Source organism: Mizuhopecten yessoensis, unplaced genomic scaffold (assembly GCF_002113885.1).
Source record: "Mizuhopecten yessoensis strain PY_sf001 unplaced genomic scaffold, ASM211388v2 scaffold4033, whole genome shotgun sequence".
NCBI lineage: Eukaryota > Metazoa > Mollusca > Bivalvia > Pectinida > Pectinidae > Mizuhopecten > Mizuhopecten yessoensis.
Window position 1 is genome coordinate 1,683,074 of NW_018405342.1, and position 11,740 is coordinate 1,694,813.

The 11,740-nt window shown below is 37.2% G+C and overlaps 1 protein-coding gene across 1 annotated transcript in view; it reads left to right on the forward strand.

Annotated features, from left to right (window-relative positions):
- Positions 1–3,903, forward strand: part of LOC110448445 (probable dolichyl pyrophosphate Glc1Man9GlcNAc2 alpha-1,3-glucosyltransferase) — a 13,773-nt gene extending 9,870 nt beyond the window's left edge. The window contains exons 11-13 of the mRNA XM_021494692.1: positions 724–821; positions 1,909–1,981; positions 3,658–3,903. Of these exons, the coding sequence (XP_021350367.1) occupies positions 724–821; positions 1,909–1,981; positions 3,658–3,901 (415 nt within the window). The 3' untranslated portion in view covers positions 3,902–3,903. The remainder of the gene's footprint in view (positions 1–723; positions 822–1,908; positions 1,982–3,657) is intronic.
- Positions 3,904–11,740: the final 7,837 nt, after the last annotated feature.

Genomic DNA, 11,740 nt, shown 5'->3' on the forward strand with positions numbered 1-11,740 from the left:
TAAAGCGTGTTAACTGGCCACAGAAAGGCATACAAGATCATGTCAAGTTAGTCAACTGGTCACAGAAAGGCATACGAGATCATGTCAGGTTTGTTAACTGGTCACAGAAAGGCAAACAAGATCATGTCAAGTTTGTCAACTGGTCACAGAAAAGCATACTAGATCATGTCAAGTTTGTTAACTGGTCACAAAAAGGCATACGAGATCATGTCAGGTTTGTTAACTGGTCACAGAAAGGCATACACGATCATGTCAAGTTTGTTAACTGGTCACAGAAAGGCATACAAGATCATGTAAAGCGTGTTAACTGGTCACAGAAAGGCATAAAAGATCATGTCAAGTTTGTTAACTGGTCACAGAAAGGCATACAAGATCATGTCAAGTTTGTTAACTGGTCACAGAAAGGCATACAAGATCATGTCAGGTTTGTTAACTTGTCACAGAAAGGCATACACGATCATGTCAAGTTTGTTAACTGGTCACAGAAAGGCATACAAGATCATGTTAATTTTGTTAACTGGTCACAGAAAGGCATACAAGATCATGTCAAGTTTGGTAACTGCTATGTTTGCTGTACATTTGCTCCAGTCCGGTTTGAAATTTGTTGTTTATTTACTGAATATTTTCTCCTGTCCGGTTTGATATTTGTTGTATATTTACAGTATATTTTCTCCTGTCAAGTTTGATATTTGCTATATTTACCGTACATTTGATCCTGTCCAGTTTACTGGTGGTAGAAAAGAAGAAAGATGCCCAGCTTTTCTTGGTTCTGTCCACTGTCGGCCATTACTCGCTGTTCCCACTGCTGTACACACCCACAGGTAAGACAGGTTATACATCATACTAAAACCACCTTCATCAATCCTGTTTCATAACTGTCTTCATTAATTCAGTTTACATGATAAAATGATTAACAGACTACTATTATAAAATTTTGAATGGTGATCACATATGTGCGGAGATTAAATTTAAAAATATTTTAACTTTGGCTTTTTTGCCCTCCATAATGATAGGGAAATAACATGATGATGACATCAAATATTATTACACTGCATACCATATATATTAATTACATGTGAAGGGCAAAATTTACACAGGGCGAATATGGAATTTACCATTAAATGGCTAATATTTGACTGGGCGAGATTCCCATTATACAGTAGTTATTAGTCCCCCACTGGGAACTTTTGACCCATATGACCTTGATAGTAGGTCCAGGTCATTTTTGTTCTCAAACTTTGTTGGGCTCTAACCAACAAGGCTACAAGCCACATATTAAGATTCTATACCTTTCAGTTCTTCAGAAGTCGTAGTATTTGACACTTTTGACCCCTGTGACCTTAAAAGAAGGTCCAATTTTGCGTCGTGTCCGTCCGTCCTTCCATCCTTCCATCCTTCCATCCTAGGAGTTGTTAAAATGATGTTAATCTATCAGCAATATTATCATTACGTAAATAGTACATGTATGTTTATGTTGCTTCACAGCATCATTTCAAGATAAGGACTGCACAGTGACGACTACAGTAGATAATACTACAGTACCTATTATCTGTGTGTTCAAATCTTTATACTTTTAATCAGTATCATTATTCAATGTATGGAAGTAGTAGTATTTTAAAACCTTACACTTGTTACTATACACAGTAAAGGTGGTTTCATGGACATCTAATATTCACTATTTTTCACTGTTTAATATTTTTTGCAATTAATACGATTTGTCAAATATATAGCAACATATTTTCACCTTTAATATACATGTACTGTGTTGTGGTCACTAGACCTGATTTCCACAAAAAAGGGATGCCAAGAAATTGACCAATTAAGTAAATCCATGAAAATAAAGACTTTCACAGTGTTACCATTACAAATGATAACTTTACTGTATGTGGCAGTGTTCTTTGCTTTCAGAAAGTGTGATCAAGGTTGTACTGGTACTCATATTTACCCTGTATGCTTTCACAAGCCTGGGCAACATTCACAGGTAAGTATCTACAAGACTGGATAATTTCCAATTGCTTGATTGAATCACTTAGCTTCGTTAAAGTGCAATTTTTCTCAAGGAAAGTCTTAACTTGTCAGATGACTCTTTTTAGGTGAGATCACACCTGAAAAATGACCTTCTGACCTTTGAAAAATGTGATGACCCCCCCTCAGGTTACTTAAATGACCTGCATTCTCTCAGAACTCAATCTCTCCTAAAAAATAGACTTACATGTACCCTCCAATAATCTGAGGTGGCCAACTCATAATCCATGACTAGAGGTAGAGGGGTAGGCCTATTACAGGACAAAGCAATCGCATGGAGTGGAACTTCTGCTGTCAACTGCAATAGTTTTGGGTGGGCTTAATACCAGACATGGGCTTATTGACGAATAAAAATGGGTATATGAAAAACACTTACAACACATGCAGTAAACATATAAATTAGGGTTGGTATAACATATCTTTTTCACATGCATTATATTTAATATGCAAATCAACATTTTCATTCTTAGTTGAAGAGACAATTATGCTTATCTTGCACTTGAAAATTATCTTAAGATTTATATGAGAAATAGATTTACCTGTATATAAGGTAGAAATAGATTAACCTGTATATAAGGTAGAAATAGATTTACCTGTATATAAGGTAGAAATAGAATTACCTGTATATAAGGTAGAATTAGATTTACCTGTATATAAGGTAGAATTAGATTTACCTGTATATAAGGTAGAAAAGGACCAGAAAAAAACATGAACTTTTCAGGCAATGACGACCTGCATTGAAGGTTCAACAATATGATAGGTCCAGAAGTCTTTTTGTTTAAGTCCGTTCTACAGAACTTTTGAAACAACGAACCTTTGTGCACATATATTTACAACTGAATTCAATAGCTGTAACAGTATAGAATAACACCACCCACTTTTGATTTGAACAAACAAATTTTACATGATTAAAATCGTTGGTAAATATCATTGATGTGAGCATTGAAATGCTGTCGGTAGACATAGTCATTATAAATAACAACTGGAAACTTTCAACATTTTCATAGAATTGGTTGTTTTCATTTGGCATGCACATTGACCCTGAAACCCCTATATTAGAATTCTTCGATGAACCATCACCAGAAAATGTCAGCATTTTGGGACAATGGCTTCAAGGTCAAGTCACTGTTTGATTTTTTGTCAGGAGTGTTTTAACTTCTACATTACAGAGGACAGTTTAATGAGACCTGATAGATTTATCTTTCCACACCAGGTGGCGCCATAGGCATATTTTGAAGAATCACAACTAGAGTTAAAAGTTAAAATCATATTTCCTTCTTGGAGGCAATGTGTTTTACTGATGAAAATTGAAAATGTATTGTAACTAAATGGTGTGCCATTGGGTATTTCTGGAACCACACTAACCTCAAGGTCAAGGCAAAAATTGCAAAAGGTCGAAGTCAAAAGAGTTTGGGAGCATTATTTTTGCCATACTGAAGATATTTGAATGTATCTCAGTAGACACAAATACCATATCCTGGGGATATTCTGTGCATTACTATTCTCTCATCAAACGTCTACATGCATATTTTGATTTTTCAAAAATAACAGTAGTAGGCCTATATGAAACTATTTTTGAATGGTAGGATATATATGTGTTCACTGTTCAGTGCCTTTTTTGTTGTGTTTCAGATTTCCCTGGAGTATTCCTCTACCACTTTTATCAAAATTGGAATCAGTGTATCTCCTGGGAATTCTACCTCTGGAAGTGTTTAACAGCATAGGACACCCACTCCTCGGGCTGTCCCACAAACTTCACTTCCTCCCCCTCATGCTGACGTCAGTTTACTGTGCCTTAGGTGTAACTTACTGCTGGCTTAAATTCTACTGGCTAACATTCCAGGAAAAGCCTCTGGTACACCCAAAGTCACTGTGAACTCAATATCACTGATATCACAGTGAGCAAAAAATGATCTGTGAAAAACAGTTAAAATCAGGGTTATCACAGTGTCAATACATTTCGTGCATTTTCCTGGTTAATGATAATAATTGAAGATTTTTTTTAAAAATATGGAAAGGGAAAAAAACACCTAACACTGCTTAAAATGACAAAACCAAAATGATGTGACAGTAAATATTGGTTTCTTGTATTTGTTTTGCGTTTGTGGAACACAAATTTGAGCTGAAATACCTACAACTATGCAAGTTCTGTATGATATGCACAATATGCATGATCTGATCTTCTGAAGACTTACATGTTATTTAAAACTTGTCTGAAAAGTTTGTGTACAAGATTGGATTTTCCTTTTTTACTTCATTGTCGTTGACTTTTTCAGTATTATACAGTTAAACCTGTATCAATAGACCACCTTAGGAAACTTCAGAAAGTGGTCACTTAATGAAGGTGGTCACTTAATACAGGCTTAATTCACAACAATATCACTACAATCAAGAATATTTAAAGTGGCCTCTCAACACAGGTGGTCTGTTAATGAAGGGGGTCTCTTAATACAGGCTTAACTCACAACAATATCACTACAATCGTGGACATTGAAAGTGGCCTCTCAACACAGGTGGTCTGTTAATGAAGGCGGTCACTTAATACAGGCTTAACTCACAACAATATCACTACAATCGTGAATATTTAAAGTGGCCTCTCAACACAGGTGGTCTGTTAATGAAGGTGGTCTCTTAATACAGATTTAGTTCACAATGAAATTGCTACAAAGGAGAACATTAAAAGTGGCCTCTTAAAACAAGTGGCCTCTTATTGAGGTCATGTGAGCAAGTTTGATTGTATAATGTATGATACCGACCGATCTAAGACAAACAAATCTTTTCTAATTGTAAATTTATTCACCCCTGTTCTTCTGATGAAAGCTTCATAGAAAGTTTAAAAAAAAGGAAAACAATAATTTTGTATTTAGTTCAGACAATCTTATTGTATAATACAACAAAAGGATTTGGGGCAAGTAACACAACTTACTTATGCCATAGTATTTTGTTTTAGTTTGTACAATATCCTTACCTATTTACAAAGTCCATTATTATGTTCTCTGTAACCTTTCTGATCATTTGATTTATAAACAGGCCAAGACTAATCTATACAATCATATATTCATGTACTTCAGCACAGTTTCACAAGTTTATCTACTAAGAGCTTGCAGATAGGCTGTGAAATTTATTCCTTGTTGACACAAGAGGATACCTATGGATGTAACTAAAAGGAACGCAGCACGGGGCGCTTAACTAAGTAGGGCATTTACCAAAATATTTTCTAGTCATACAAGCTTTTGAACTGTTTAATTTTTCATTGAATGGCCATAAACTATCTGACTGACAAAAACAAATGTGTGCAGAGAAACGACAAGAGAAATGTCAATGGGTAAATTGGCTTATAATTCAATGGACTGCTCACATAAGTGTTTCGTAACTGAGTAATGGTGAATTATGTGCTGGGTACCGCAAAAAGTAGACAGATCTTGTTTGAACAGAATAAAATACCAGCGTCACAAAAACTTCCAAGTCTTTATTTATTTATAGGATAATAATTTGTAGGGTAGATTGTGAGGTCATCGTTCCAGATTACATGTTCAAAGATTATAAATTGATGGAATAAAATTTAATGCTTCACAATTTTTTTTTTATGCTTATCTGTAGTTGTGAAGTTTTAGGCTGAACGATGTCCTCTTTAAACAGTTAAATCTTTGTAAAATATTATGCAACATTTCTATTTTAATTTGGTGTACCATATTTACTTTAAAGGGTAGGGTTACATAATTTGAAAGGGTGACTGTCAAATTCTCTCCTATTTCATATTGTGGTATCTTAGGACAAATTCTTAAACTTACTTTGGCGCCCTATAAATACAGAACACACTTGTGAAAAACGCCGAGAAGTCTCGGTTATTTTTGGGATTTTGATAAGTTTGGTGGCATAGTCTACAATTTCTCCGCCTAGTAATCTTTCCAATTCGAACTTGTCTAGATTTTCAGCAGGGAAAACAAAATATGGGGTTTAAATTTATAACAAAATCACTATGGGGGATATCCCAGGTATGTCTTTGCCCTAAGGGCCTAGATATATAGTTTATGCCTTGATGTGTCGACTGTCGTTCGTGTGACATCAACATTTTAATTCAAACATCTTCTACTTATAATCTAACGGCCTAAGGTGAATATTTTTGGCTCGTAGCTTTCTTGGATTTTGTGATATCAAGTGTGTTCGAATGAATGACCTTCATAAATATTCATGGTCCCATAGGTCAAAATATTTTGAGAAAAACAAATTAACAACCACATCTGAAAATTCTAAAATGTAAGATATGTGTGGCCGGTAGCATGGCGGATGTTGGGCTGTAACATTTTTAACACCGCGGCGTCCGTCCGGCGTTCGTCCGGCGTCAACGTTTCTCTTTAAAAACCTTTATCTCCTGAACGACGATTGGATTTAAACTAAATTTGATATGAAGCATCCTTGGGACCAGGGGCTCAATGGATTTATGAAATAAGGGTGTGGCCCCCTAGAGGGTTTAGTTAGGGGCCAAAAAGGGAAAAATTAGAAAAAAATAAAAAATCTTCTTCTCCATTTCTCCATTTCGCGAAATTTAGTATAGTTTATATAGGAAATAGACATGGCGGGCCATATCTTCCATTGTTTTGAAAATAATTTGTTCATATATGAGAGAAATACTTATTAGGGGAGGAGGGACTGCTGGTATAAATTGTGTGAGCCTGCCCCCCAGGGTCTGAGTTAGAGGCCGAAAAGAGGGGGGGGGGGGGGGGGGTATTTAGGGAAGTTAAAAAATTCTTCTTCTGCAGTTCCAGAAATGCAAGTATCAAATACTACTCATAGTTGTAAAGGCGTTCGAGTGGTTTATATACTTTGTGATTTTCATGTGCCCAAGGTCCCTCGTTTGCCTTTGGGGAGGGCTAAAGTTTGGTATTGTTTATATAGACGATTCGACAAATGAACAGCCATCACATACTTTTTATCTCCAACCCAACTAATGTGCTAGTAATTGTAACAACCTTAATTCTTTATGAATTAAAAATTTCCATAGTAACGCTTCCAAGTTCTTGCCCTACATGTCTGAAGTGGTTACAAATTTGCATTACTGAGCAAATGTAAATATTGTGCCATGATTGCTTAAATAGCCAGGTGAGCGATACAGGCCCCCTTGGCCTCTTGTTTCAAATGAATGACCTTCACCCTTGCAAGGTCAAAAGGGTCAAATGTGTTAATAGCAATAGGTGAAATGGGCCTGTATTGCGCAACTGGTATTAATATCACACCAGTAACGTTACCCTTCATAGGAGACCAAGGTAGAATTAATCAAAATGTACCAAATAAAGCTTCAGACCTTGAAAGTTGGTCAAAGTCTTTCATTTGAACAACCTTGATAGCTGTTCAGCTAAACATGCTATCAGCAAAATACAAGGTATCGCCACGCTTTGCCTTGTGGTTATGGCCAGTCTTAAAACACGCAAACTTACAGAGCAACGGAAGAATATATGTAATTTGAGACATGTCTGTCTAGTACGTTTTAAGAAATGGCTGTAAAAGATTTGAACTGTTTAAATCCAAGACGGCTGCCTGGCGCCCATCTTATTTTCCCGACCAATCTCCAAATGATACATGCACAACAACGGACCAAGGGAAAAGTTCAGAGAAAATTTGAGAAAGATCTCTTCAGTACTTTCTTCAAGATTCCAGATGGCTGCCTGGCAGATTTCTTTTCAATCAGTCTCAAAATGGAACATGCACAACTAGGGACAAGGTTAACCTTCCTATAAAATTTGGTGAAGATCCGTGTAGTACGGGTAGTTGTTGAGAAATAGCGTTAACAAGAATTGTTTGAGGTCGGACGACGGACAACGAAACACGGATGAAGGGCGGTTTGAATAATTGAACAGCCCTCGAAAAGTGATAATTCATGCAAATCCAAACGGATTTTTTTGTCTTTTTTCCCCCATCTGTAAAACCTATTTTTCAGCCATTTATTGATAAATACCGTCACGTGACGAGTAGAGCACAAGGGTCGACAGGACAATTCCTGTACCGGTTTAGATACCGACCCCTTGTCGGGAGCTCAAGGACCCGGGTAAGGTGTTGTGAACAGCCACTTGACACCTGCGGGATCTGTGATTGTCAAATTGGATGGCGGGTATTGCCACATATAGCAAGTTAATAACCTATTATAGTTTGTGGTGATGAATTACTGGACCTGTTCGTGTAAGTCTGTAACACGTTAGCTTATTTTTAAATTTTCACTATATTTAAAAGGCATTTCATGATTTCTTGGTAAATTTTAATATTCATTATTCAAACTTCTATTTTGGATATATTTTGAAATAATCGCTTGAAAGGAAAACCATGACATTCAATAATTGATTTAGTTATAAAATGCATTTTAAAGCATTCTAATGTATTAACAGTATATTGGTTAAGCTGATGTATTTTCGTTAGCGTCCGAACATGACCCAGCCTGTTAAGCGTGATGTGGCCGGGCTGGACACACCTGTGTATGTTTATACAGAGAGGCTGGGAACGTAAACTCTCCCCTACTTGATCACTGTGTTGAAGTGTTGACGTTATATTTTAAAGAGCTGTGAACATGAACGATAATCTATTACCAAAGGTTGATGTTTGTAGTATCTTTGGTAAATCGACTTGTCAAAGGTGTTTATGGTTTTGGAGGTTATGGTAAAGCAGTTTCTTTATCTGTTGAAAATAATATAAAACTACACTTATCTCGGAACCATCTTTATCAAAATGACTTAGTTATATTATTTTTTATTGTAATATTTTAATTAATGGTGCAGATTTAAATTGATTTCTTAACAAATTTGATGAGATGATTTTCGTTTTGGATAACGACTCTATTCTTATGATTCATGGTTCACAAAGTGTCATATTCCACAAAAAAACTCGTCCCAAAACGATTGGTCCGCAACGCAATCCACAATTCAAACCGCAAATAATTTGGCAGTTACACTGATAAATTCAAAACGCAACCGATTTCACACCCACAACGCGACTTATCCCACAGCCGTACTTATCACAACGCGACTTATCTCACAGCCGTACTTACCACAACGCGACATATCTCACAGTCGTACTTTCCCTCAACGCAACTTATCTCACAGCCGTACTTACCACAACGCGACATATCTCACAGCCGTACTTACCCTCAACGCAACTTATTTCACAGCCGTTCTTACCACAACGCGACATATCTCACAGTCGTACTTACCCACAACGCGACATATCTCACAGCCGTACTTACCACAACGCGACTTATCTCACAGCCGTACTTACCACAACGCGACATATCTCACAACCGTACTTACCCTCAACGCAACTTATCTCACAGCCGTACTTACAACAACACGACATATCTCACAGTCGTACCTACCCACAACGCGACATATCTCACAGTCGTACTTACCACAACGCGACTTATCTCACAGCCGTACTTACCCACAACGCAACTTATCTCACAGCGTAACTAATCCAAAACGCAACTAATCTAAAAGCGGCGAGTCACACTAATCCATAACGCGACTTATCTCACAGCCGTACTAATTCACAAAGCGATCTTGCAGCAGCGAACAACACTAATCCGCAACGCAACTAATCTCACTGTACTGATTTACAACGCAACTAATCTCACGGTACTGATTTACAACGCTGCTAATCTCACTGTACTTATTTACAACGCTGCTAATCTCACTGTACTGATTTACAAAGCTGCTAATCTCACTGCACTGATTTACAACGCAACTAATCTCACAGCACTGATTTACAACGCTGCTAATCTCACTGTACTGATTTACAAAGCTGCTAATCTCACTGCACTGATTTACAACGCAACTAATCTCACTGTACTGAGTTACAACGCAACTAATCTCACTGTACTGATTTACAACGCTGCTATCTCACTGTACTGATTTACAACGCAACTAATCTCCCTGTACTGATTTACAACGCTGCTAATCTCACTGTACTTATTTACAACGCTGCTAATTTCACTGTACTGATTTACAACGCTGCTAATCTCACTGTACTTATTTACAACGCTGCTAATTTCACTGTACTGATTTACAACGCTGCTAATCTCACTGTACTTATTTACAACGCTGCTAATTTCACTGTACTGATTTACAACGCTGCTAATCTCACTGCACTGATTTACAACGCTGCTAATCTCACTGCACTGATTTTCAACGCAACTAATCTCACTGTACTGATTTACAACGTAACTAATCTCACTGTACTGATTTACAACGCTGCTATCTCACTGTACTGATTTACAACGCAACTAATCTCCCTGTACTGATTTACAACGCAACTAATCTCACTGTTCTGATTTACAACGCTGCTAATCTCACTGTACTGATTTACAAAGCAACTAATCTCACTGTACTGATTTACAACGCACCTAATCTCACTGTACTGATTTACAACGCTGCTATCTCACTGTACTGATTTACAACGCAACTAATCTCACAGCACTGATTTACAACGCTGCTAATCTCACTGTACTGATTTACAACGTAACAAATCTCACTGCACTGATTTACAACGCTGCTAATCTCACTGCACTGATTGACAACGCCCCTAATCTCACTGTACTGATTTACAACGCTGCTAATCTCCCTGTACTGATTTACAAAGCAACTAATCTCACTGTACTGATTTACAACGCACCTAATCTCACTGTACTGATTTACAACGCTGCTAATCTCACTGTACTTATTTACAACGCTGCTAATTTCACTGTACTGATTTACAACGCTGCTAATCTCACTGTACTGATTTACAACGCTGCTAATCTCACTGCACTGATTTACAACGCAACTAATCTCACAGCACTGATTTACAACGCTGCTAATCTCACTGTACTGATTTACAAAGCAACTAATCTCACTGTACTGATTTACAACGCAACTAATCTCACTGTACTGATTTACAACGCTGCTAATCTCACTGTACTGATTTACAACGCAACTGATCTCACTGTACTGATTAACAACGCTGCTAATCTCACTGCACTGATTTACAACGCTGCTAATCTCACTGTACTAATCTCACTGTACTGGTTTACAACGCAACTAATCACACTGTACTGATTTACACCGCAACTAATCTCACTGCTCTGATTTACAACGCAACTAAACTCACTGTACTGATTTATAACGCTGCTAATCTCACTGTGCTGATTTACAACGCAACTTATCTCACTGTACTGATTTACAACGCTGCTAATCTCACTGCACTGATTTACAACGCAACTTATCTGACTGTACTGATTTACAACGCTGCTAATCTCACTGTACTGATTTACAACGCAACTAATCTCACTGTACTGATTTACAACGCAACTAATCTCACTGTACTGATTTACAACGTAACTAATCTCACTGAACTGATTTACAACGCAACTAATCTCACTGCACTGATTTACAACGCAACTAATCCCACTGTACTGATTTACAACGCTGCTAATCTCACTGTACTGATTTACAACGCAACTAATCTCACTGTACTGATTTACAACGCAACTTATCTCACTGTACTGATTTACAACGCTGCTAATCTCACTGTATTGATTTACAACGCAACTAATCTCACTGCACTGATTTACAACGCAACTAATCTCACTGTACTGATTTACAACGCTGCTAATCTCACTGTACTGATTTACAACGCAACTAATCTCACTGCACTGATTTACACCGCAACTAATCTCACTGTACTGATTCACAACGTA